This window comes from Elgaria multicarinata, chromosome 4 (genome assembly GCF_023053635.1).
Source record: "Elgaria multicarinata webbii isolate HBS135686 ecotype San Diego chromosome 4, rElgMul1.1.pri, whole genome shotgun sequence".
Classification (NCBI taxonomy): domain Eukaryota; kingdom Metazoa; phylum Chordata; class Lepidosauria; order Squamata; family Anguidae; genus Elgaria; species Elgaria multicarinata.
Window position 1 is genome coordinate 143,294,423 of NC_086174.1, and position 27,694 is coordinate 143,322,116.

Genomic DNA, 27,694 nt, shown 5'->3' on the forward strand with positions numbered 1-27,694 from the left:
AGGGTTATGATGTCCAGGCAAGGGAGCACTAAAGGCTTTTAAAATGACATTCCCAGCACAGGCTCGCTACCCCTTGCTCTGGCTCTCGGTAACAGTTTTGGAGCAAAAAGAGCCTCAAGTTCATAATTCATGATAAGTTCACACAGGACAATTAAAACAATTGTAAGTCCAAACATGAAAGCTGGAGAGTACTGAGCAGTAGAGAGGTTTCCATGCAGGACCCCTATGATCCCTGATTCCAGGAAGACTACTGTAAGTCCAGGATTCAGGATAGTTCCATGCAAATTCTCAACAATACAAGGTTCAAACAGACAGGGGCCCAGATTTGATGGAGAGTCCAGGTGCGAAAGTGTTTTGGCAGAATATGGAAAGTTCAGGTATAAAGGGTTTGGAGCAGAAAAGATGGATGTTCGGACAGTCCGAATCCTCCCCTTGCAAAAGATGTTACAAAATGGCACACAGAAACTGGGGGGAGCAAGGCTGTGGCACCTGCCCCCTTTCTACTTCGTCTTTAAATTCAGGCGGGTGATGGTCCAACCCACTTGTCCTTTCAGTTTAGATCTTTTCAAAATCTCTTTCCTGCCCCCAGTATCTTTCCCTTTTTGCCTCTCTCCTCCAGCCACTGACAACTCCCCCCCACCCCAATGTCTGTTCCCTCCATTGCTAGCGGTCACATCTGAGTTATAAGGCACCAAACAGAATCACTAAACGTACACAAATTCAGGGTAACTATTTTAATTTAATTTCTGTACTTGAGCCTTTTCCTGAGGACTACATCTGAAGTTACTACAAATAAAACATCTTGATTTGCTAAGATCTGGCATCTCTATTTTTGGGTGAGGAGTGGGGGATAAAAAAGTAACCTGGAGATGAAAATTGGGAAAGTTTTTAAATGCAGGAGGAAACTGTGCAAATGTAAAGATGGCTGCCATGTGCTTGTGTGCACTTGAGCAGGACTGGAAGTTGTGCTCATATCCGGCTGTGGTGTTGGCCACTGTGTGAAAAAGAATGCTGGACTTGGTCTGATCCAGCACAGCACTTCTAATGTTCTTATGAACTTTACTGGCACTTCTAATTAGAAGAATCTAATTAGAAGAATCTGAGATTAACGACGTGTTCCATTCACAAATCCAGCTTTGAGAGCTATGTGGATAATCATCTCTGGCTTAAGCCCTTCCATATATATATCGACGTTTGCATTCATGGAATCATTTCAAAAAGCAAACTCACCAGACAAAATTTCTCATCTCAGCTTTCAGAGTCAGCCTGCCATTTTTGTGAATAATAATGAAGAGCAGTAGAGCAACGATGAAAGGGAAAGATTGATGTGTGCTTGGTGCTGAGAAAATACTTAAATACCTTGTCAGACAAAAACATGACAGTTCATTATTCAAGCAAAGGTCAAAAGAGCTGCACTATGTTCTAAATATGCATGTTCTCATAAATAATCCTGCATGAAAAGTTCCTGCAAATTTATTGGGGAGAGAATTGCTACTTCAGGAGCCAACTTAAAACCCTATACTATTACTGTATCCAAAATGGCTAATTTTAAAGGCCTATTAGGAAAACAAACACACTTTTTAAGTTTTCTTTCCCACATTATTTATTTGGGAAAGATGTATAATTTTATTTTTTTGGCAAATTATTATTATTATTATTTATTTAGCACCATCAGTGTACATGGTGCTGTACAGAGTAAAACAATAAAATAGCAAAACCCTGCCACATAGGCTTACATTCTAATAAAATCATAATAAAACAATAAGAAAGGGAAGGGAATGCACCAAACAGGCACAGGGTAGAGTAAGGTCAAAATCAAGTTCTAAAAGCTTTAGAAAAAAGAAACGTTTTGAGCTGAGCTTTAAAAGCTGTGATTGAACTTGTGGTTCGCAAATGTTCTGGAAGAGAGAGAAGAAACGATCCACTGTTTTTGCTACAAGCCTCCAAAGAAATTGGGGGAAGCAGCAAATAGAACAGCAGACATACTTTTCTTGACAAACTATAACCATCTAACATAAATGATATCAGAAAAAAGCTAAATGTTAACATCGCGAATTTATGCCTAAAAAAACCCATTTTGAACCTTTGACAACTTCAGTAGAATTAAAAGTAGCAACTAATATTTGTTTTACAGCCTTTTGATATAAATTAAGATGAATTAGATATGATTTGTGCTGGATTTGACACATAGTTCAGTTTTTCATTCTAGAATTAAAGTGTTTTATATGCATAACTAGTTCATTTGATGCTTTTAAGCTGTTAGGTGCTTGCTCTTATTTTGACAGCAATGGTGCAGCAGAGCAAGGTGGCTAAAATTACTTCAGTTCCGATTCCTACTGCATCACTTTAACAGTCTTGCAACAATATGGTGTCTAGCCTTCCATTAATTAATTGCCACCACTGCCTTGCTGCATTCTGGACTATCCATTCATAACACTTCCTAATGAATGGTTTTACACATGTGTATATAGATTTATTAAGTGGGTATGAATTCTTTGCAAACAAACAACTTTTTGCTATTCCTAATAAAGAGGCAAGGATACAAAGAAGCCCATAGGTGTATGTGCAATGTGCTTCCACATGCGCAGGAGGCCCAGAGGGAGTTGATTTTTTGCTGCTAATCACAGCTCCTTATGCAATATTGAATTTCTTTTTCAGGGACTCTTTGTTAGAGTTTTTTCACAGCATGGAAGAAGACGTGGTTGCTGCCAGGATGCGCAAAGAAAACTAATTACAATCTTCAATTATATAGGACAGATCTAAAAGCAGGTGAGCGGTCTCTACTGCCACTTGTAGGCCATTTCTTTTGGCAGCAAAACAGTCCAGAACGGGATTGCCATCAGAGGTTATGGAAAACTCGGCAACACGATTTTTTGGGGGGAAAGGCCTCGAACGACATCGTAGCATCCTCCAATGAAGACTTGGCTGTTTATCGCAAAGGCCACACCCACACTTCAGAACTACGTCTGACCAATCAGAATCGCTAGGAACATCAGGTGGAACAGACCAACAATGACCCCACTTCATATCAGTGAGAATGTCACCACCGTCATGTTCTAGGCAGTGAGCCACAGACTCTAGTGAGTAGCAAAAGGCGTCTGCTACCAACTGGAATTCTGCCCAAGAACAACATAGATCTTCCAAGGTGCTGCTAGTCACGCTACAGCTCTAGAACAGGAGACAGAGAAAGAAATATTAAAGCTATTGGTACCCATTAGTCTAGTAAATTATGATTAAGATAACAAACAAATATATTAGACGTGCAGAGCAATCTTATACATGTTTACTTGGAAATACATCCCACTATATTCAATGGGGGTAGGCTGACCCACGTCAGTGTCAGTACAATACTATATATGCCTACTTAAAAATAAATCCTATTGCATTCAAGGGGGTTTAACATCCAGGAAAAAAAATGAATATTTTAGCGGGGACGGGGGGAATCAAAATTCTAATCATTCTTGTTTAGAAGTAAACTCTATTAAAAGCAATGTGTTCACGACTTATACAAACCCAACACCTGCAACACAGACATTGGGTTGGAAAACACTTGAATAGATTAATTGTATTACTTAAGCTGTAAATCTAGCATTATGCATTATCAGATAAGTGAAAGAAGGCAACACCTTTCTCTAAAATTTAAACTTACAGAAAGATAAGATTTTTTTTATAGTAATTTACATTCTGAAGAAACAACAAATGGAAATAAAATAATTATCCTTTTCTTCCCCACCTCCACCCCCGCTCTTGTAAGGATCACAAGACAGTGTACATGGCCCTCTTCATCTCCACGTTATCATCACAGCAACTCTGTGAGATAGGTTAGGGTTAGGCTTCATGGCCAAGTGAGAACTAGAACCTGAGTCTTCTGAGTCCCACTCCAACACTCTACCCACTACACCACACTGCCTGTCACGATATAGCTTAGAAAACATGAAGCTGAGGTCTTTAACTAGAAAGGGCTGATTGTATTTGATATAAATGCTGTCAATTTTGGAAGAGTAAATGCCCTGCTTTACAGGCTCAAACCACACAGTATATGGAGTTCTGTGATTCTCTATAGCCCCAGTCAGGCTGCATCTGAGGAAAAGAGAGGGAGAGAGGGAGGGGCTGCTTTTTCTTCTGGTGCTTTTCCAGCTCAAAACAATTCCTACTAGGCTGCTTTTTCACCTGGGAGGCAGGGGAAGGGAGATACCGGGGGTGGGTGGGTGCCATATCTTTCCTCTCACAGATTTAAAAAAAAAGATGGAGGAATGCTTTGATTGATACACTGGGTCCCCAACTTTTCTGGGCCAGTGGACCTATTTGGAATTTTAATCAATGTCACAAAATGGTTGCCATGAAGAGGGGTGTTGCTCATTCATGAAATGGCTGTCATGTTGGGTTAGGGTGACCAGGTCTCCTACTTTACAGGGGACAGTCCTCTCTACCTGAAGGGCTGTTAGAGGTCAATCCCCTATTAAATAGAGTACTGTCATCTCACAGCCCTTCAAGTAGAGGATGCTGTCAAATAGAGTCTATTTGAAGGCACCCTCTATTTCAAGGACTGTTTATTCTAAGTCTGGTTTAATGATAAAGAGCCATAAGAAATGGGTAGAGCAGGGCCTTGGAGGTTGCCCATCAACAGTTTGCAACCTGGACAGCACACTGGGCTTGTCTATACGGTTCGTTTACCCCAACCTAATTGCACATATTCACATTTCAGGACACATGACGCAGCCGTCCATTCGCCATAGTACCGGGTTTTTAACACGATAATGCACATATTCGCATTTGCAATTTACTGCGATCTTTGGATCATGTCCGGGTTTGCACCGCATTATGGTTATGTGTCTTTGGGGGAGTTAAATCGCATTTTGACATGTGGGCGAAGCTTTGAGGGTAGGACAATGTGATTGGCCGATTTCCCACCTATTGGCTGCCTCATTCCTTTGCGCCATTTTAGTTTGAATTCTCTGATTCTGCTGCCTCGTTCCTTCCCCACTCCTGCTCCAGGTTTGTCTCTTATATGAATCTGTGGAGCTCCACATATAAAATTAATAGCTTCCATCGTCTCTACTCTGTAGCACTGTACCATCGTATATGCACATGTGCACATTTCTAACTGCACAAAAGTATATATATCAGGAAATAAATCGCTGTTGCTGCTGCAGTGTGACGCTCTTTACCTAGATTCGAATCAACAAAAATTCGGGTTTATATTTAATGAGGAGCAATCCCGTTGTCGTATAGACGGGGGCACTGAATAGCACAGAAGGGATCACCTGGTCATGATCTTCCCCTGTAATGGTGAGATGCATGGCGTTTCTATTTAAATTATAAATGTGCATCTATACATATAAATTAGCACATGCAAATTTTATGTAACCAACTGCCTTATTTGGGCCTTTTTTTAGTGATGTGTAAGTGGGCACCATATAGTGGACACAGACAGTCACAAAGCACCCATTTTGCAGGAGGACAAATGACAAGTAGCTCTCCCGAGAACCTGAGGCAGAAGAGACATGTGAATCCCAGAACACAAAACCACTGAACCCTCATTGATAGGAAGATCACCCCGTAAATCAATGTTCCCCGAACACACGCACCCCACAAACTGCAACGACATAGAAAAAAATACCTCAAGCCCCATTCCATATAGAAGATACATTCCAAACACACACACGACATGCTTTCCACCCCTCCAGATCAACCCCAATGACTCTCTCACCCCTTCGCAACCTCCCCATTGCCTTTGACTTCCCCCCCCCCACATCCCCCCTGCTCACCAGGTGGCAATGGTGACCTCTTTTCTATCTTTTTTTTAGCTTTACCTGGTGACTGGGTTGAGCTGCTAAGCCAAGTGCTGACCTCCAACTTCATTTCCTGAGAATGGTTCTGGCTTTACAGTGCACCCTGGCCTCTGGATAAAACAAACAAGCCAACCCCTCGCCCATCTTACATTAACAACAACAACCTTGAATTATCCAGCTTTGTGGAAGTTGTTCAAAGGGGAATAAAAACCATGACTTTTTTTTCAATGCAGAGAGGGTGATTTTGAAATGGAAAAGAACCAAAGAAGAAAGTGGTGATCAGTTTCCTTCTACATACCCTTCCTTTGATTTAATTCACAGCTTATCCAGGCTGCTTTGGGTTTAAACACACACACCGACACACAGAGAGAGACGCATATGGAGGTAAAAATCACAGAACTCTGCATAATGTATACAGCCTCAATAAAGTATTAAACCTATGAACTGAGGGCATTAAGCATCTTTAAATACTCTCATAAAGCTCTACGTACCAGGTGACTTATGTAAGAGGACAAATGAGTTTCTGTACAGCCGCCACCTACCAATACCCAGGGATCGTTGATTGTTAATTGCAAAGCATGTTCTGCTGTTTGACAAGCAAGCTAGGAAAGAAACAAAATACTTTTGTTATAAAAAAACAAAGGAAGAAAGCTCCAGAAAAAAAATTTCATAGAATCAAAGAATAGTAGAGTTCGAAGGGGCCTACAAGACCATCGAGTCCAACCCACTGCTCAATGCAGGAATTTGGGGGCCTATTTTTAAAGTGCAGCTCTTCTCAACACCCAGCCCACATCCACCTACACAATTATTTACCTCAGACTTCCTTCAAGGAGTTCTGTGCAGTATAAATTGGTCTTATCCTATTTTATTCACACAACAAAATGGTGAGCTGATTCGGCCTGAAAACCTGTTACTGGCCCGTGACTGCTCAGTAACTTCGGCCTTAGCTAGACCTAAGGTTTATCCCGGGATTGTCCTGGGGTCATCCCTGTTCATGTAAATGATACACAGGATATCCCGGGAGCAGGCAGGGATGACCCCGGGATAAACCTTAGGTCTAGCTAAGGCCATTATGGCTGAGTGGAGACTTGAACCCAGTCTCCTGGGTCGAACTCTAGCCACTGTATCATACAGGTAAAAGGTTGTTGTTGTTGTTGTTTTAAAAAAGGATAATTTGTTTATTTAATAGATATATTCGGGCTGGCTTCATAATAACACTTTCTTACTGTAATAAGATGTGTTATTCATTTGTTGCACCACTTCCAAGTGAAACAGGGGTGTTCTTGCATCTGCCTCCCTGTAACCCTGTAACTCATTCCCCATTTATTTAGTTATTTCATTTATTTATGCCCTGACTTTCTAACGGAAAATGGTGCTCGAGGTGGCCAACAACAAAAGCCAATGCTTGAAATATAAAACATAATTAAAACACTCATAAATCAAATGCGTTATTAGGAACACAATTTAAAACCAGAGCAACAGAAGAATCAAAATAGCACCCAGCCCAAGAGACCAGACTGCAGGCAAAAGGCCTGCTTGAATAAAAATGTATTTGCCTGCTGGCGGAAGGAAAGCAGAGAGGGAGCCAACCCAGACTCCCTCAGCAGGGAGTTTCAGAGCCCCGTGAGCAGCCACACACAAGCACACACACATTAAATGTATGCGTGCTGTTTATTTATTTTTACCACAAAAGAGTCATGCTGGTGTGGGCTTTTTCAAGCTGCCCTATGGTCCCTGGGATGCTCTCCCAGGGATTGCTCTCTAATACATACTAAGCAAATGAAATACAGAAACCTCAATTAAAAGACAAACAAGCTCAGCACAGACCTGCTCTGGGATCTGTCAATGATGTGCTTCTATTGCAGACTGGCAAATCTGAAATCCTTTTATCTTCCAGTAAGGGCAGTGATGACATACTTTCAATGTGTAAAATGGTGACACTGTGCATACTGCTTAGGTGAAATGTCTAGATCAACTACATCAATTTTATTTCTGACTTAGCTCAGGAGCAGGGGTACACAAATTATGTCTGTGTTTACTAGCCAAAAAATATGTATTTATTTAAACTACTTACAGTATATGCTGCTTGATATCATAAAATCTCTAAGCAGTTTCAATTGTTTTTATTAACCAGCAAGAATGCAACAGCCATGCCTCTGAACACATGCAGTGGCTTTCTCATTTCAACCAGCAATGGGCACCCTGATCCTCCCACATAATTAAGGGCTAATATTCTAGCTGGCATTGTTGCCCATAACCTTGCAGACCTCTTTCTGAAAATTAAACACTGTCCCCACTTTCCTGCAAAGCCAAGGTTAAAAAGGCTAGGGGACACACTGGCCCCATTCAGAAGACACGGCTTTAACCATGGTGGTTAAGCCAGAAAGCCAGGCCGTGTTCAGAAGACACCTTAAACCACGGCTTTAACCACGGTGGTTGAGCCAGAAAGCCAGGCCGTGTTCAGAAGACACCTTAAACCACGGCTTTAACCATGGTGGTTAAGCCAGAAAGCCAGGCTGTGTTCAGAAGACACCTTAAACCATGGCTTTAACCATGGTGGTTGAGCCAGAAAGCCAGGCCATGTTGAGAAGACACCTTAAACCACGGCTTTAACCATGGTGGTTAAGCCAGAAAGCCAGGCCGTGTTCAGAAGACACCTTAAACCACGGCTTTAACCATGGTGGTTGAGCCAGAAAGCTAGGCCGTGTTCAAAAGACACCTTAAACCCCGGCTTTAACCATGGTGGTTGAGCCAGAAAGCCAGGCCGTGTTCAGAAGACACCTTAAACCACGCCTTTAACCATGGTGGTTAAGCCAGAAAGCCAGGCCGTGTTTAGAAGACACCTTAAACCACGGCTTTAACCATGGTGGTTAAGCCAGAAAGTCAGGCCATGTTCAGAAGACACCATAAACCATGGCTTTAACCATGGTGAATAAGACTTTTTAACTTCGTCTAAGGTGTCTTCTGAACGGGGCCCTTGTCTTTCCTTCTCTCCCAAAGAGTTCCACTCCAGATCTTCCTCTCTTTCCTGTGGCAGTTCCCCTTGACTTACAGCACAGCCTGTTTATTTGATTATTATTTAGCTTAATCAGCCTTTTGTTTAATTTCTAGTGTGGAGAGGGAGCGAGAGGAACTAGATGCCAGCGGGGCTTGAGAAAGATAAAAGGGTGCGGAGTGGAGATACAGAGAAGATTTGAAATGTGCCTCTGCCTTCTCACATCTAGCCCAAATTTACAAAGTAAACCTTCCTGTTGTTCTTAACAAAACTACCTGCAATTGGAATGAAGTGGCAGGAGCTTACTGATTGGGAGGCAATTTTTGTGAACCGCCCAGAGAGCTTTGGCTATTGGGCAGTATAGAAATGTAATAAATAAACTGAAGGAATGCATTCTTCTAGAGTGAGGGGTAGAGGCTGGGGCTAGAAAGGTTCCTTAGTAGCTTTCCAGGAAGAGGATAGTGCCAGAGGAGGGCAGGCAAAGACACTGTGAAGGGAAAGCAGCTTTGCACACAGAGGGCCCATTCAGAAGACCCTTTAAACCACGGCTTTAACCATGGTGGTTATGCCAGAAAGCCAGGCTGTGTTCAGAAGACACCTTAAACCGTGGCTTTAATCATGGTGAATAAGACTTTTTGCTTTATTCACTATGGTTAAAGCTGTGGTTTAAGGTGTCTTCTGAACGTAGCCTGGCTTTCTGGCTTAACCACCATGGTTAAAGCCATGGTTTAAGGTGTCTTCTGAATGGGGCCAGTGAGGATGAGAAACAAAAATACAGTACTGAGCATCACCAGACAGATTGAAAATAGTGCGGTCAGCCTTCCCCCGCTAGATCTGCAGTATCCCCAGAAAAGGAAGAAACACTAGTTGAGGCCTTTCAAAACAGACAGACTTCCTCCCAAAAATCTACTCCAGGTATTGCTGACAACCTAATCTAACTGCTGTAATGCATCCTCTCGCCCTAAACATTCTTCCCCGCCTTGGCCAACAAAGGCTGCTCAAGAGATCTTACTTGCAATGCAACGTTGTGACATCCAAGAGTGTCATCTCATAGACTAGGGGGATGCTGTTGGACTACAACTCCCACCATCCGTGACCACTGGTCATGCTGGCTGGAGCTAATGGGAGTAAGAGACCCAAAACATCTGGAGTTCGCCATCTCTGTGTGAGACCATTACTGTTCTAAGCTGCTCGTAAACTGCCTCCTTTCCGTTCCTGTAAGCAAGGATGGTCTAGCAGAGAGTTGTCCAAGTGACTAAACTTTTAATAATACATCTCTTCAACTTTTCTCCAGGAGGATGCATTAAATACAGTAGATATTTATAGAGAGTACGCCTACCTTCAGCTCATCCCATGCTGTTTCATTCCTATTACAAAGCATCAAGCTGCAAACAACTGGGTCATTAGGAATGAGATGCAAGAACCATTTCGAAGCAAAACTCTGAGTCTGCACATCCTTCAGATGGCCGTAGCAAGCAGGGGACAGGGACTGAAGAGATGCTATCGGCTGGGAACCTGTTCATGGAGGGAAAATAGTGACATGCATTATCTTAGTTAATTTGTGAAAGAGTACTTTGAGAAAGTGCTTCATTGCACAAGGCATAATTAATTTGTGGCATTCATGGCTCCAAGATGTGGATTGCCCCCAGCTTTAGATGGCTCTCAAGGACTGGACACATTCATGGACTCTAATAGCTATGTATCAACAGCTTTTTGCCATTGTAGTTAAATAGAAACCCCATGTTCAGGGGCAGCATACCTCTGATTACCAATTGCTGGGAGATAGAAGCCCATATCCTGCTTGTGGGTCTGCTAGAGCAGGGGTGGAGAACCTCCTCCCCATGGACCTGGATTTGACTCATGAGGCCGCCCCATCCGCCCTACTGAGGCCCCCATGAACATCTCTCGGCCTCCCTGAAGTCTCGCCTCCTCAGAGAAGGGCCAGGGGAGAAGCAAGCCGGCTCCGTTGGAACCGCTGCCTGAAGGAGCAACTTCTCTTTGCCGCTACAGCAGTAGCAAAAAAGCTGCTGCTCTGGACGGCCATGTTGGCATTTTGTGTATGAATGGTGTGTGTGCGTGTGTGTGTCTGAGAGAGAGAGAGGGTGGTGGTGGTGGTAGTGGTGGTTTCCCAATCCATTGGGCTCTGGTTCACTCAGCGGGCTTCCTGAGTGCCAATACAGAAAAGTTCTCCACCCTTGTCCTAGAAGAATCCAGTTGACAACTCTAGGAAACAGGAAGTTGGACTGGAAGTTGGAGGCAGCAGTGCTCTTCAGAGGTTGTTTAACTTGAAACGGTTCAGGAGGAGGCTTCAGGGCTGTAAATATTTGCCCCAGTAACAGATCTCTAAGGACAAAAATGATCTGGAACAGGAGTAATTCATCCCATACTGCTGATGTCCTACCTCCATTAATCTGTTGTTAATTTCAGCAAGCTGTGCTGAAATTAATGGAGGCAGTGGAACAACAAACCCTTCCTGATTACTCCTTCCATTACATGTAATTATTTTCTGATCAGCTGTAACTCCCAAAGAGACAAGCAAAACAATTAGATATATTGACACAAGAGGAAGGATGGACAATTGTCAGGAACACACAAAGGTGCTTTAAAATGATCCAGGTCATTATTATTATTTTTACTCTGGAAGGTTCTCAAGTAAGACAGGTTGGGAAAGATCCCAGCACAGCTCTACATAAAATATGGTGGTTAAAGTACCGATGACAGCTTAACTAATTTGCAGCCAGTCTACAGCATATTAACTAAGATTGTAATCCTAAACACATATATTTAGTGCCACTAGAAGCAAATTACTTCTGTGGAAATGTACTTAAAATCATGACCTAAATAGAGGGAGTTCACTGTTGTTTATTTAAGTTAATAGATTGCAATCAAAGCCTTTGTGGTTTGGGACAGTTTTGCCTGGAGACCAGTTGTTTCAATTGGATTTTTCAAAAATGTTTTATTTCTATTCTTTTAGTAATGCAGATTTCACAGGTTCAGATTGAAATAGCAGAAACAGGACTTTCAGCTGTTTAAGTTTACTAGGAAGATGGCTGTAATATGGGACATAAGAAATGGAATTGAAGCATATGCACAAATATTAATACAGAATCTTAATGGGTAGCAATTGGAATATTCTCACAGGGATCCGTACAACATTGTGCTGGGGGAAGAGTTTTCAAACTTTTGAGTCAGGGTGGAGGAAGCCAGGTGCTAATCATCACACGCTGATTTTATGATTTTAGAGGATGCTGAATATCAGAAAAGGCAAGAACTAACTTTTCATTTTTAGTAGAATTTAACTCATAGGTCTCGTCTGAAGAACAGATACGATTAGCAAAATGCTTTGGACACTGAACATTTCCGCAGAAATAATATTACACACATTTGGGGGAGGGGGGTTAGATCCAAAGGATCACAGGTGTGGTACTGTAGAATGGAATTCTTTGGATCTAAGCCAGTATCTTGTGCTAGATCCTGAATCATCATTTTTGCTGAGACGTAAGTAAGATGTATCATGTTTCAACTGCTGTTTCTGTGTGGGGGCTGAGGTTTTAATGCAAGGATGGGATTCCTGGGGCTGCAGTGCAATAATAAACTCTTGCCTCATTGTATGCCTGAATGTTTGTTTAACAAAGGAGATAATAGGAAATATTCTGCTGGTTCCCCCCACCACCACCACCCCGCACGCATTCAGGAGATATTTTCCCTTGAACTTTTCCCCTAGTGGGCAGAATGGAGAAAAGTACCCTCTACATATATCAAAGGAAATAAGCAGCAGACATCAGCTTCACTCTGGCAAACTTCAATTTCTAAACAGATCCAAGTCTACAACAAACTGAGGATAAGAGAGGTGGATTTCAATTGTTCTGTCTGGGCCATTCTGGACCAGCTTCTCACCAAGGCAGTAAACATGTATCTAGACTTTATTAATTCAGATATCAGATGTGGACTCATATCATTTTATGTGTCTCAATACAAAAATAATCCTCTCTACTTAGGCAATCCGATATCACAAAGGGAAAAGGTTCCAGCTGTACGCAGAAGCATTCAGCCCAGACACAGGTTTACTACCTCACTGAGAACTAGACTGCTGGCGATTCCAAGGTTTATATCCAATGATAATCTAACTTAAATCTCATTCATTTCAATGGGTCTACTCAAAGCAGGACTAACGTTGGCTCCAATCGCAAGTTCTTGAAAAATTGTAACGGGAAAGCAAGGTATTTGAGAGGTTGAATACATATTCATCTTTGATATTGTAAGCAGCTCTATGAAAATTAAGATGCAGGATTAAGGTACTTCAGGCATACACCACGTTCAACATGACACCCTAATTAACAATCCAATGCCTGGAATCTAATGAAGTGCATTGGAGGAACTGTCAGAGCAAAGATACTTTTGGCCTGCAACATCACTCTTCCTTGAGAATCATATTGTGAAACTGTCAAGTACAAAAGCTTGTCCATTACCTGTCATTTGTTTCAGGGGTTCCATCACTGCTAGCCCAACTCTCTCTATAGCAACAACATGATTCTCCTTCAGGAACTGTTTCAGGGCTGGGTGGATAACTTTCTGGCACACCACAAGGCCTACGCCGTCACTGACTATTTGCTTACCTAAAGCAAGCAACTGATCTAAGACTGCTGCTTCTAAAGAAACTCCTTGACAGACAATGATGGCTCCTTCTCCAATGTTAGGCAAATCTCCAGACAGAGATATGCAGAAAAGCACCATTTTGATCACCGATGAAGTAGCTCTTCTGATGGGAAACATTCTTGTCAGATGGAATACAGGTATTTCAATCAGAAGTCCAGGATATACAGCAGAATCCATAACTCTCCTATTTTTTACAGGTATATAAAGACATTTCCCTAGTGCAACCCTGATTTCAACGCTTTGTGGGATTGTAAATAGAAAGGCCTTTAACACCAAAGCGCTGATGTGGTCGGCTTCATTTCGGCTAAGCATGCAGGCCCGTTTGCTGGCTAATATACTGCGGACCAGGTTAAGGAGAATCTTAGAACTGCTGAAATCCACCGGGATTCTACAACCGCACGCTTCAGATGCAAGATAGCCAAGGCACAGGTTCAAGAGGTGTCGGCTGATTTGAATGAAAGGACACGGAGCCACGTTTACGGTGGCTGCTTTTTCGAGCAGGCTGCAGCAAAGGATGGCCGTAAATAAGCCACCGTCACTGAAGCGTGCAAGATGATTCTGCACAGAGGCTGTCAGAAGCTTTAACGCTGGATGAGTGACTAAAAGGCCACTGAGCAAAGCAGAAGACTGTGATGTAGTGCGAACGTAGCCTCCTACGCCATTGTGGAGCTGCTTAAACCTACCCGTGGGGCCGTAGCAGGACCTCATTATTTTACTGAATGCAGAGAGAGCATGGCTAATGGCCTCCTTGGTTAAAGGTTCGCTGGTACAGAAAGAAGGCTTTTTAATGTCAACGCAAGACATCTTTCCAGGTAAGACTCCAGGCGAGACTTAGCGGAATCCCACTTCAACAAGACGCTTTTTAATTAACGATACATACGAGCGTGCACAACACGTGTCTTTTCTTTTACAGTCAAAACGTGACAATGCGTAGGGAGAGGGCAGGACCTCTCTGATATTTAACAAATTGCTATGTTAGTTGAGAAATGTGGCAAATGTAGAAACAGCTTCATTCATCAAGGCCCTTTGATTTCATTTCCATGCCCGATTTAGCAGAGGACTTTGCAGCTCTTTGTATAAGATAGGTCCCAGCGTGGACACCAACAAAGGACAGTCCAGCCACGAGCAGCCAATTCTTTCTAATCCAGCTGATCTTCGTCATCTCTTTTGCTCCCGGAGACGTAAAACAACTAAGTGAAATGTACCTGCAATAATAAAAATATAATATTTCATGAAGCTACAATCGAAGTCAGAGCTATGCATTTGTTGATGCAACTTATTTCAATAAAAACTGTTCTGAAAAACTTGAGACTACTTATTTATTTAAAGTATTTTTTATCCCACTCCTCAGCCCAAAAGGTTCCTGAAACAGCTCGCAAATAATCACTAAAAGAATATTGTCCCTGCCCAATCTAAAAAGACATGACACCCAAGGAAAAAGGAATAGTGAGGGGAAATGGGCAAAAATTATCTTTCAGTAGGGCTAGTGGGCTACAGCATAGTGTATATTCAAACTGGCTGAAAAATTCAGGTAGTTTGTCCAATTATCTCTCCCCTACCCCAAACCCCTCAATACATAATGCAAAACTCCGAAATGATTGATATCTTTAAAATATAGAGGAGGATAGCATTAACCAATGTAGGCAGATATTGGTTTTGCCAAGAAAACTCCCTCATTTTGTAGGGTTTCATTTCACTTATATTTTGGGGCATGCAGCAGAAATGTGACTGAAATTTTCACACCTTTTCTCAGAACTTATTGAGGCAATTCACACTAAGAAGATCAGTAGGATTATCATTCTAACAGTTTGGGCTTATTTAAAGCCCTGTCATATGTCTGACAGGAGACGATCTGGCACCCAAAAAACCCAAGGCTGTACTAGAGGAGACATTTACCAAAGGTGGGGAACTTCACATTTCTTTATGTTAAGGAATTGCTAAAATGTTTGTGTATACACTGGAGAAGAGAGGGCTTATTCATTTCCCAGTTGCAGGATATTAGGTGATGCAGCTGAATGGTAGAGACTTTAATGGCTTTTTCAGGATTCCGACAGAGTCTCTAGTGCTCATGATTTTGAGGGGAAACTGTGCAGGCTATTTCAGTTAAATTTACAGAAAGGGAAACTAGGAAAGGCAGGATTATTCACTGCAAATGTTTTGCTTTTTCTTGACCAACCAATTCCTGTGCTTTTGTTGTTGTTTACTCATTCAGTCGTTTCCGACTCTTCGTGACTTCATGGACCAGCCCACGCCAGAGCTTTCTGTCGGCTGTCGTCACCCCCAGCTCCCCCAAGGTCAAGTCTGTCACCTCCAGAATATCATCTATCCATCTTGCCCTTGGTTGGCCCCTCTTCCTTTTGCCTTCCACTTTCCCTAGCATCAGCCTCTTCTCCAGGGTATCCTGTCTTCTCATTATGTGGCCAAAGTACTTCAGTTTTGCCTTTAATACCATTCCCTCAAGTGAGCAGTCTGGCTTTATTTCCTGGAGTATGGACTGCTTTGATCTTCTTGCAGTCCAAGGCACTCTCAGAATTTTCCTTCAACACCACAGTTCAAAAGCATCTATCTTCCTTCGCTCAGCTTTCCTTATGGTCCAGCTCTCGCAGCCATAGGTTACTACGGGGAATACCATTGCTTTAACTATGCGGACCTTTGTTGTCAGTGTGGTGTCTCTGCTCTTAACTATTTTATCAAGATTTGTCATTGCTCTCCTCCCAAGAAGGAAACTTCTGTTTTCCTGGCTGCAATTAGCGTCTGCAGTAATCTTTGCACCCAGAAAAACAAAGTCTGTCACTGCCTCCACGTTTTCTCCCTCTATTTGCCAGTTATCAATCAAGCTGGTTCCCATAATCTTGGTTTTTTTGAGGTTTAACTGCAACCCAGCTTTTGCACTTTCTTCTTTCACCTTCATCATAAGGCTCCTCAGCTCCACCTCGCTTTCAGCCATCAAAGTGGTGTCATCTGCATATCTGAGATTGTTAATGTTTCTTCCTGCGATTTTAACTCCAGCCTTGGATTCGTCAAGCCCAGCACGTCGCATGATGTGTTCTGCATACAAGTTGAATAGGTAAGGTGAGAGTGTGCTGCTATACCCATTTTTCTCCATTGGGTGCGCCATGAGTCCTTATCAATAGATTCCAAATTCTGGCAAGGGGTAGGAGAAGACCCAAAATTTCTGGCCCAGCTTGGAGTCCAAATCTGGCCTTCTAGGGTTCTCCAGAAAGCCACGCCCTCTTCCCCAAAACTTTTGATGGTTTCCCAGATTTGCACATTTTTTCCCACTCTAAAAAAGTTAAAATGTCTCGTAGTTACTGGCAGCAATAGCTTTAAGCTAAAATAAGCTGGTATTTTTGTTTCTTGGCCCCGCCCCTTTATCTTTGGCTCCACCAACCACTGGAATGCAACCCCCAAGAACTTTTCCCAAACGGAATTCGGCCCTCGGGCTGAGAGGTTTGACACCCCTGTTGTACAGGCATGAGGTCATCCGTGTGGCCTTTGTCAATGTCCAGACTGTGACCTTCAAAACACCAACCATACTTCCGTCGACTCTGTGCGTGAGCAGGCAAGGATCACCCGTGGCTTGTAAATTGCCATGGGTACTGAGCATTGGAGAATCACAAATAGTTATGCCATCACCGAGGCTTTCACAATTCATATCTCCGTGGTGAGAATTCTCTGTGGACATTGTATCTGGTCAGCAACAGCCATCACTGTGCTGGTAGGTATTCACCATTTGTGAACTTGACCGACCTGTGGCAACTTCTTGAATGTCCTTCCTACAACACATGTCTCTCTGCTGAAGGGGAGAGGGAGGCTGCTATAGCCAGATATCTGAGGCTGGGTGAGTGGGTGGTTTGAGTGCTATACTGGTGTATCTGAATTTTGTTGTGAGGTGGCTATGGAGTTTTGTTGTTGGGGGTGATTTATCCCAGTAGTCTATTCTACTTTTAGAATGGGGGGGTTGGCTTAGTTCAGGACCACACCTGCCTGTTACATTTTATTGACATGTCCACGTCTGCTCATATAAATCAGCAGGAAGGGCTAGAAGAACTGCACTGACATTTGAAAAAGATATCGATAGCTAATATTTTTCTATGCTCACGGGAACAGATTAGTGTGGGGGGACCTTTTGGTGGAGATCACTGAAGTTTGCAGACAGGCAGGTCAAGAAAAATAATAAGGGGGGCGGAGCTGGACGCCATGAGAGGGTAAGACTTCTTCTTGAGAGGCTCCCTGACGGGGGATCTGAGAACTCAATTAACTCATTTAAAAAGGCATGGGTCTCTAATGAAAATTAATGGAAATGACTATGACGTTTAACTTAGGGTGAAAATGTTATTTTTGGAAGCATAATCAGTATAAGGAGTGAGGAAATTAGCCCGGTGCTCGGGCTTGTAAATCAGTCGGGTGGAGCGGAGAGCGGAAAGAACGAAATTGAAAGTAGAGAGTTGTTATTGTTGGAGCTCTTCCATCGCCTGGTCTGATAAATTACTGTGAAATATACTCCTTATCTGGGAAGAAAGAGTAATTGGCAATAAATTCACCCATCAGAAAGCATCGAAAGAAGAAAGTGGTTTTTATGCATGGAAAGAGAGACGGTGTTGATTGTTATTCGGAACATTAAGCAATAGTTATAAATAGATCTATGCCGAACGTTAGAAAATAAAAAAAAAATTCCTGGAAAAGCTACTTGACAGCGGAAATGCCCCTCTAATCATAATCTTGCCCGTCTTGAAAAGGTGCCCACAGAAGAAGTTATACAAAGTAGTGGGAGTGGGAGCGAGAGCGAAAACGGGACTGACAAGATGGCGGAGAAAGCTGGCATGGCGCCAACTTCTATGGAGGAACTTAAGAGCTTGATATTGGATAGCAACGCAACTCTGATTAAAAAGATGGATGAACATTCGAAGAAGGCAGATAAGCGGATGGGGGTGCTGGCTGACAAGATTGCCCAGAATGACAGAGCTATAAAGATGTTAGAAGTTGAAGTAAAATCATTGGAGAAAAGGCAGGATGTCTTTGAAAAAAGTTGTGATGTGAAGTTCCAGGAACAAGAATTAAAGCTGATCCATTTACAAGATCAAGATCGAAGATCTAATGAATGAATTAAAAACTTTATTGAAGAACCAGGAGAGGATTTGAGAAAAATAATCTTGAAGTGGTTTAAAGACATGATGCCTGATCTGGAATTAAAAGACTGTGAGCTGGAAAGGATTCATAGAGCGGGAGGAGCAAACTACAGAGGAGCAATTAAAGACATCCTAGTGAAATTTGGCAGTTACTACAAAAAGGAGCAACTTATGAAGAAATTGAGGTCTATGGTTATGATAAAATACAAAGGCAAAGCAGCGCAAATCTACAATGATCTTTGTCAGCAAACACTCCAATGGAGACGCAGCGTTAAGCAAATAACTGAAACGTTAACAAAGAATGCAATAAAGTATGCTTGGGGTTACCCTGTTTTTTTAAGGTTTTCACATGGTGGGAGGCAGTACAGAGTAACCTCTTTGGATCAGGGCAAGGAGTTGCTGAAGAGTTTGGGTTTGTTTAAGGATGCAAGTCTGGAAGCTGAAGTTGGGAATGGAGCTGAAGTTGGGGCATCTGGGACGCAATAATTTGATAAATGGTTTATGAGATAATACATAAAAGTTGTTAAATATAGAGGTCTTGCCGCTCAGGCGGAGCACCGCCTCCCCCCCTCCCTTAAAGGTAGATAATGGCCGGAGTGGTAGACTTACGGGGATCGGGGGGGGGGGAAGAGGTGGGGGTAGGATGGGAGGAGGGGGGTTTAATAGGGTGGGAGGGAGGGATTTGAAGGGGGGGTTAGGGTTTTTGTGTTTTGTTGTATGTGTTTATGAGTTGCAGAGCACACGGGATCGGAAGGAGTATCAAAAGATTAAATATGGATAAGAAAATTAAAGTATCAACGCTCAATGTCAAAGGTCTGGGGGCAGTCGTGAAAAGGAGGAGAATTGAACAAATGTTAAACAGAGAAAGATCTGATATCATTATGTTGCAAGAAACTCACCAAGGGTTCGAGGGAGTAAACAAAATACGTACAAAATGGTCAGTTTATTATGAAAAGTCACTGGGGACAACAACAAAAAAATGGAGTGGCTGTTTTGATTTTAAAAAAAGCGGATTTACATTAGAAACTATAAAAAAGGATAATGGTAGATATCTTATGATAAAGGGACAAATTGAAAGTGAAGCATATACATTAGTTAATGTTTATGCCCCCAATGAGAGACATAGAGAGTTTTATATGGAATTGTTTAAAGAAATAGAGGAGTTTAAGGAGGGGTATGTTATTTTAGCTGGGGACTTTAATATGGTAATGGATAATAGATTGGACAGGTCAAACCCCACTAATGCGGAAAAGAGAAATAATATTACTATATTGAACAAGTTAGTAAAAGAAAAAGATTATGTGGATTGTTGGCGTTTACTTAGTGGGGCGAACCCTGGCTTTTCTTACTACTCTTCAGTTCATCATACATACTCTAGGATAGATTATATATTTGTTTCAAAAGAGTTTGCAACTAAGGTATGTAAAATGGAAACGGGGGTAATAAAGGTAACAGATCAAGCATTGCTAAGTTTAGAGTTTACAGTTAGAAAGAATTATAAAGAAGCGTTTAGGTGGAAATTAAATACAAAAATTTTGAAGTATAATAAAGTGGTAGAAAAAATGCAAAGGGAATTGTCAGAGACTTGGGAAATTAATGAGAAGGGAGGAACGACAAGGGCAGTTGTTTGGGATACCATGAAGGAGGTAGCAAGAGAGATATGTATTAGAGAAATGTGTAATTTAAGGAGGCAACAATTTGTAGAGCAGAAAAAGTTGGAGGAAGAGATTAAGAAATTGGAGAAAGATTATTGGCAACTTAAAAATAAACATAAATTAATAGAAATACAAGCGAAGAAAAAACAATTAGAAAATTTAAATTTAGAGGAAGTTCAGAAAAATTTAATTTATATGAAAAGGGAGTATTTTGAAAATAGCAATAGAAATTCTAGATTGCTTGCCAGACTCACACAAAAGGAAAAAGCCAGGAATGGGATAGGAATATTGAAAGATAAACAAGGGAATTATTGTCATATAATGAAGGGCAAAATGAAAAAATTTCAAGGATTTTATCAAGAATTGTATAAGGGAAAAGATATTCAAAAAAAGAAGCTGGAAGTTTATACAGAAAAGTATATAAAGAAGCGAATAAAAATAGAACATAAAGAGTTAATGGAGAAGGTAATAACTCAAAGAGAAATAGAAGAAGTAATTGAAAATTTGAAAGTGGGTAAATCACCTGGGGTAGATGGTTTAGGATCAGAATATTATAAGGTTTTTAAACCTTTTTTAGTATCGAAATTATTGAAGCTGTACAACTCCATATTGGAAGGAGAAAGGACACCAGAATCATGGGAACATTCATTAATAATTTTAATACCAAAACCAGATAAAGATTTGACTGTCCCTGATTCATATAGACCTATTTCATTAATAAATCAAGATGCTAAGATTTTTTCAACTATTTTAGCAAGGCGGTTGAATAAATTTATAGGTGAATATATAGGGGAAGATCAATGTGGATTTGTAGCAGGTAGACAAATGCATAACTTAGTGGGAAGAGTTTTGAATGCAATACAGGTGATAAAAAAGTCTAAGATTAAAGCGGGAATTCTGGCATTGGATATTTTCAAGGCTTTTGATTGTGTGAGCTGGCAAGCTTTAAAGATGCTTTTAAATAAAATGGGATTTGGGAATAAATTTAAAGCTATAATAGAACAGTTGTACTCTCAAAATACAGCCGTAGTGGTAGTGAATGATGGAGTTACAGATAAGATATGACTAGCCAGAGGGACAAGACAAGGATGTCCACTCTCGCCGGTCCTGTTTGTAATGGTAATGGAATTATTGGCGAATGCAATAAGAGATGATGGGGAGATAGAAGGAATAGGTAGTAGTAAAAATATAAAATTGAATATGTTTGCAGATGATACTCTGCTAACTATTAAGAATCCAATAGGAAAGATGGGAAGAATTAAACAGCAACTGAGAGAATTTGAGGATATTACTGGGTTAAGAATAAATTGGTCCAAATCAGAGATTATGTTATTTAAATATACTAAAAAGGAAGAGAAGGATTGGGAAGAAAAGGGAAGAGAAATGAGAGTTAAGGAACAGATTAGATATTTGGGAATTAAAATTACACAGAATTTAGAGAGTTTAGAGAAAGAGAATTTAAACAGTTTAAAAAAAGAGATCTTAGTAAAACTGGAGAAATATAAAAGATTAAATTTATCCTGGTTTGGAAGAATAGCATTAATAAAAATGAAGATTTTAGCAAAGATTAATTTTGTGTTTAGGATGTTACCAATAAAAATCTCAGAATTAGAGATAAAAAGTTGGCAAAATATTATAAACAATTATTGTAATGGAGATAAGAAAGCGAGGGTAAATAAGAATAAATGGTATTTAAGTCAAAAAAAGGGAGGATTGGGTCTCCCAAATATTAAACTATATTACGTAGCTAATAGGTTAAGACATATAGTTGAGGCAATTATAGGAATAGGAGAATTAGATTGGATGGATGATAAAACTACAAGTAATATAGAGATTAATTTGGAAAATGTATTTTTTAGTGAAGGAAAAAAAAATGGGTGGAAAGCATAGGTAACCCGCTCTTGAGGTTTCACTGGGAAATTTGGAGTAAATATAAAGGGGAGTTGCTCCCGAGCAACTCACCTCTATCACCGGTAATAATGTTAAAGAATTTCCCAGAGGAATTAAAGAGTAGATTAAGTAAAGTTTTAATAGAAAAAAATAAAATGAAATTAAGGGAATGGTTAAGAGAAATGAATACAAGAGAGGATTTGGAAGAGGTTTTAAAAGATAAAAAATTAACTTCGTTAAATTATTGGCAATTAGAACAGTGGACTAAAAAGTGGGTAAGAGAAAATGGAGATTGTAGAGAATTGATGAAGTTTGAGGAATTAATAGTTAAGAAGAAAATGATAAGGGAAAAGAATAGTGTCAAAAGGGTTAATGAGTGAAATATATAGAATATTGGTGGAGAAAGGGTTGATGGATAGTTCAGGTAAAATGGTTTGGGAGACAGATTTGAATGTACAAATAGGACAACAGAGGTGGGAGGGACTATGGAAACAAAGAGCGTTGAGAAATATGTCAGTAAGAATAAGAGAATTATTTTAAAATTATATGGAGGTGGTACCTAACCCCGGTTAGATTAAACAAGATAAATAATCAGCATTCAGCAAATTGTTGGAGAGGATGTGGGGGAAAAGGAACCTATTTACATATGTGGTGGGAATGCAAATATGTACAAAAATGTGGAAGATGGTGTTTTTGGAGATTGAAGAAATTGTGGGAATGAAGCTAGAACGAACACCAAAAGCTGCATTACTGTCACTATTTGAAGATTTTAAATGTAAAAAAGAAATTAAGGAATTGATAACAAATTTGCTGACTGCAGCAAGATTGATTGTAGCTAGGAACTGGAAGATTCAAGGGGAATATTCTATTGAAGAATGGTACAAAGAAGTATGGGATATAGCTATTAATGATAAATTGACTTGTAATATTAAATGGAGAAGAGGTGTAGCTAAAACAAATGATTTTGAAGGAATTTGGAAACAGTTCCTAATATTTGTGTTTTCTAAGGGAAGTGGGAAACCGCCAGCAGAAGAAAGTATGAGATTTTGGAATCAGGAATGAGATCCCGAGGTGGGGGGTGCACTTCTATGTTAAGTTTGATTATGTTATTTAGATACGATATTATGTATTCAACATTTATTCAACATTTATGTAGTATGTTGTTTTCTTTAATTGTAATGCTGTATGTTTTAAGTATTGTAGAAAATAAAATAAAAAAAATTTAAAAGAAAAATAATAATACATATTTTGCAAAAGAGCAAGATACAAGCTTCACTTTAATAGCTTCTGCTTGCGCTGCTCTGAATTATGCATAAAGACTGTATTTACAGCAGCTCTGCTGAGGCAGGTGGTGAACCGCAGCTGCACTGCGTCACATTCATTACAGATGTGCAGCAGTGCCTGAATCCAGCTTTGCCACATGTATGAAAATATAAACTGATTAAAAATACTAAAGCCAATGAATTTAAGCCGCTGGGAAAGTAGGTTTAAATACTATAAGCAGATGTGTGTGTATATATCTATATCACATGTGCACATATATACATATGCATACATATACATATATGATAACTTATATTTAAAGCATGTTCAGATTTACCTGTGTAACCATAAATAATGAAAACTCATACTCTCAAGACATCTGATTGCCCACACTTGTTTCAAAGGTTCCCAAACCCAATCCATTTTCACGGGTCATTTTCATCATTAAACGGAAGAAAATTAAAACCACGGTTACTTTTGTTGTTTGTTATGAAAACACAAACCCTTCTTTTGGTTTGATCCTATGCTGCTGCTTCAGCCAGAGCTTTGCAAACAAGGACGCCATAATATTACTTAGCATCTGAAAACTCCAAAGCCATCCACAAAGCGCTTCCCATTGTGTTCCATACAACAATCCTGCAAAGTATGCTTTCTCCATTGCTGATTTGTAGGTTAGCCTCTTGGCTACTATGCCACTGCAGCTGCTGCTATTATTATTATTATTATTTCAGTTTATATGCCTATATACAGAATACCTAGACGACATATGAAGTTAAAACAATTTAAACAAGATAAAAACAAAGTTCTCTCAAAGGTGCTGCTGCTGCATGCCAAATCATACTATGCTAGGCAAGCAGAGCAGATATTATTATTATTATTATTATTATAAATATTTATTTGTATCCCGCCTTTTGCCCAATGCTGGGCCTCAAGGCGGCCTTACAAAGTTTAAAACATACATGAGGCGGGGCGGGGGGGCGGGGAAACAAAACCATAAACGTTTAAAATACACAACAAAATTATAAGACATTAACATAGATGGAGGGCCAGATTATTCTCCAAAGGCCTGCTGGAACAAAAAAGTTTCAGCCTGCTTCCGAAAGCCCATTAAGGAGGAAGCCAGCCTAGCTTCCCTGGGAAGAGAGTTCCAAAGCACTGGAGCAGCCACCGAGAAGGCCCTCTCCCATGTTCCCACCAAGCGCACCTATGAAGATGGTGCGACTGAAAGAAGGGCTTCTCCAGAAGATCTCAAAGCACGGGCAGGCTCATAAGGGAGAACACGGTCTTTCAAACGTAAGAAAGAATTTACAAGATATCCAGCTCTGTCCACTTGCCAATTAAACCTTCTCCCCCCATCCCTCTTCTTGATTTACTTTTAGAAACCACCGGTGTAAATCTGTGCCTGCGCTGGAGAAGCAGGGTCACCATTATGAGTTGATGCAAACCGCTGTTCCATGCAAAGAGGGATCTTGAAACTGTAAAAACTGGATGAAGGGAACCGATTTCCAAGATGGGGAGTGGGTTTGAAGAAAAAAAGGGCAATCCCGAATGTAATTGCATTAACAAGCTTCTCTTTGATTTACGTTCTTGTAACGACTTTGTTCTTGCTGCAACAGGAACTTACCTTTCAGTTATTCTGCAGCACTGTCTGACTATTTTCCTTTATTTTGTTTCTTCTGCTGCAGCACATATGTCACATTGCCAGACTCTGGGAGCAGGTCATCTCTCTTGGGATGGAAAATGGGACTGGACTTCATGTTATACCAGCCCCAATGTACCAGCGCAAGGCCAGTTCCCATAACAATCAAAACTCTGTAGTTCTTCCAAATGGTTTTAAGGCCCATAGTGTGTACTGGCCACTACCTATGTAAAGAAGTTGAGAATTTTAAATATGTTCTATTAAACACAAAATAATTCTCTGAACAGGCAAAATTACAACCAGGGAGAGGGTTCTAGCTTAGCTCTCCCCCAGATAAGCTAGGCTTCTAAATATATATACAGTGGAATGTTTTGATCATGCTGTTTCCCCGCCTGCTGTCTGAAGAGATGCAGCACAGGCCAACGCTTAAAGTGTTTGATACCAGGTTTCTGAAGGACTGCCTACATCTGTACGAGTCTGCCCACACTTCAAAATCCATGTCCAGCGCCCTATACTCTGATCAACTGGTGAGAGCTGTGAGATTGACAGGGCCTTTTCCATGGTGGCCCTGCATCTTTGGAAAACCCTTCCACAGAAAATGCAACCCCTCTTTGCTGGTCTTTAGGAGGAATTTCAAGTCTGCATTCCATTAAATTTAGTGTACTGTGTATTTAACTTAAGTATTATCTGCCGCTACTATCTTATTTGTTATTTTATGTATTAAATATTGCTTGTTGCTTTTATGGTTTGATTATTTCATTTTTAAAGTACGTTGAAATACACTTCTGTGAGGGTTTTTACCCTGAAAAACAGGATACAAATCTATTTAACAACAACAACCTCAGTAAAATCTAGGCTTCATGGAGTAAGTAAAGAAACATTTCTCATCCCTTCAATGCATACTTATGAACAAAAAGAAAACCATTTAGGCCACCCTGAGCTCTTCTAAGGGTGGGATATAAGTGTCATGTGGTTTTTTTTAAAAAAGAAAGTATTAACAGTTGTGAGTACCGAACCAAGAGAGGGTAGTTTTTTAAAAAAGTTTTTTAGCATGAATTAGAAGAGTGGAATAGCTCAGTACACAAGATTAGGTATTTACACAGCACATACTCTATCCATAAGGAACCAAAGGACACAGCAAGCAGTCTTCCTATACAGCACCAGTAACTCTGAAAGGGGGAAGTCCTTCCTGACCATTACCCAATCTGATGATACCAGATGACATATACACACATACCCCACCCACCTTATCAACCTGGATGTAGCAAGTCAGAAGCCTTAAAAGCTGAGCCAAACTGAAGGAAGAACGATAATAGTGGAGGGTTGTGGCATCATAATCTCCAACTTCCACCCTGCACCAAGCACCTCAACATTTGTGAACATCGGGCTTAAGTCAAACAATTAGTGCAATCTATACAGGTCTACTCAGAAGTAAGCTCTAGTGAGTCCAATGGGACTTACTCCCAGATAAGCCTGTACAGGATTACAGCCTAAATCTTTCAAATATTAAAAAAAGTTATTTATCTAGCTAGCTAGCTCAAGCAAAAAATCTCATTCATCTCAAGGGGGCGGGAGGCTCAAAAAGTATGGGGAAGGTGGAGGACGAGGAAGAACCTGCAACTGCACCCAAGCACAGCATTTTGCATGCCAGAACTGAGTTGCTTCTTCCCTCTTGCTCTTCTCCAGCGGTATTTTGCAAGTAAACAATGGGAGTGTTTCTGGTGATGGTGGGTAGAATAGATGGGCCAAACTTAGTGGAGGCTGGTGGCTCTGACTTTTGAGGACCTGTGAAGCCATTCTGGGTTTCAGTCAGAATCAGCCAGAGCTCTAAAGGAGCTTTCTGAGGTGCTGGGACATATCACCAAAATAGGGTCAGCACCTATGTAGAGTTCTAGGTGGTTCTGACTGAAACCCAGAATGGATTCACAGCCCCACCAAAATCGGAGCCACCAGCCTCCGTTGGTCGAGGGCCTTCCTTCCTTCCTCTCCTTCGGAAAGGTCAAAAACTTTTATCATTTCAACCCCTCCCTCCCCCGGCAATTCGTCTGCTCTAATTCCAGGCCAGTACCTCTCTCTCAGCCTCTTTCTTGTGGGGTGAGCTAGCAAATGCTCTGAAGGCGCGCCGGCCACCCACTCTCCAAGCCTTTCGACTCCACTTTTCTCTCCGGAAACGGAATCCAGGAGGCCGAGACTACAAGTCCCAGGACACACCACGGCCCGAGGACCGACCACCAGCCCAAGCAAGCATTACCGGATACATGTTGGGAACTGTAGTATGTGCTACAACGCTTCCTTCTTCCAACGGCCACCGTTTCTTCTCTTTCTCTAGGGTGACCCTATGAAAAGGAGGACAGGGCTCCTGTGTCTTTAACAGTTGTATAGAAAAGGGAATTTCAGCAGGTGTCATTTGTCTGCATGTCACACCTGGTGAAATTTCCTCTTCATCACTACAGTTAAAGCTGCAGGAGCTATACTGCAGCTATACTTTGACCAGATACAAAAGAGGGCAGGGTACCTGCAGCTTTAACTGTGGTGATGAAGAGGGAATTTCGCCAGGTTCTCCATATATACAAATAACACTTGCTGAAATTCCCTTTTCAATACAACTGTTAAAGATACAGGAGCCCTGTCCAACTTTTCATAGGGTCACCCTATTGTTAGGGAGCTTGATGGCT

At 41.0% G+C, this 27,694-nt stretch overlaps 3 protein-coding genes across 4 annotated transcripts; all 3 read right to left on the minus strand.

Annotated features, from left to right (window-relative positions):
* Positions 1-1,797: 1,797 nt before the first annotated feature.
* Positions 1,798-14,247, minus strand: MKKS (MKKS centrosomal shuttling protein). 2 transcript variants are annotated; one of them, XM_063125330.1, is made up of 4 exons: positions 14,127-14,247; positions 10,127-10,302; positions 6,284-6,394; positions 1,798-3,168 (listed from the first exon to the last, which is right to left on the minus strand). In XM_063125330.1, exons 1-4 carry the CDS (start codon positions 14,245-14,247, stop codon positions 2,728-2,730), a joined length of 849 nt encoding a protein of 282 aa, XP_062981400.1. In that variant the 3' UTR covers positions 1,798-2,727. The 2 variants fall into 2 exon arrangements, with proteins under 2 accessions (XP_062981400.1, XP_062981399.1); XM_063125329.1 differs by having other exon boundaries at positions 13,257-14,247.
* An 83-nt stretch (positions 14,248-14,330) lies between these two features.
* LOC134398105 (uncharacterized) lies at positions 14,331-14,605 on the minus strand. The gene has a single exon (XM_063125332.1). It carries the CDS (start codon positions 14,603-14,605, stop codon positions 14,453-14,455), a length of 153 nt encoding a protein of 50 aa, XP_062981402.1. The 3' UTR covers positions 14,331-14,452.
* A 10,427-nt stretch (positions 14,606-25,032) lies between these two features.
* LOC134398104 (uncharacterized) lies at positions 25,033-27,175 on the minus strand. Its single transcript, XM_063125331.1, has 2 exons — positions 27,088-27,175; positions 25,033-25,243 (listed from the first exon to the last, which is right to left on the minus strand). The coding sequence occupies exon 2, from the start codon at positions 25,222-25,224 to the stop codon at positions 25,033-25,035; it is 192 nt and encodes a 63-aa protein (XP_062981401.1). The 5' UTR covers positions 25,225-25,243; positions 27,088-27,175.
* Positions 27,176-27,694: the final 519 nt, after the last annotated feature.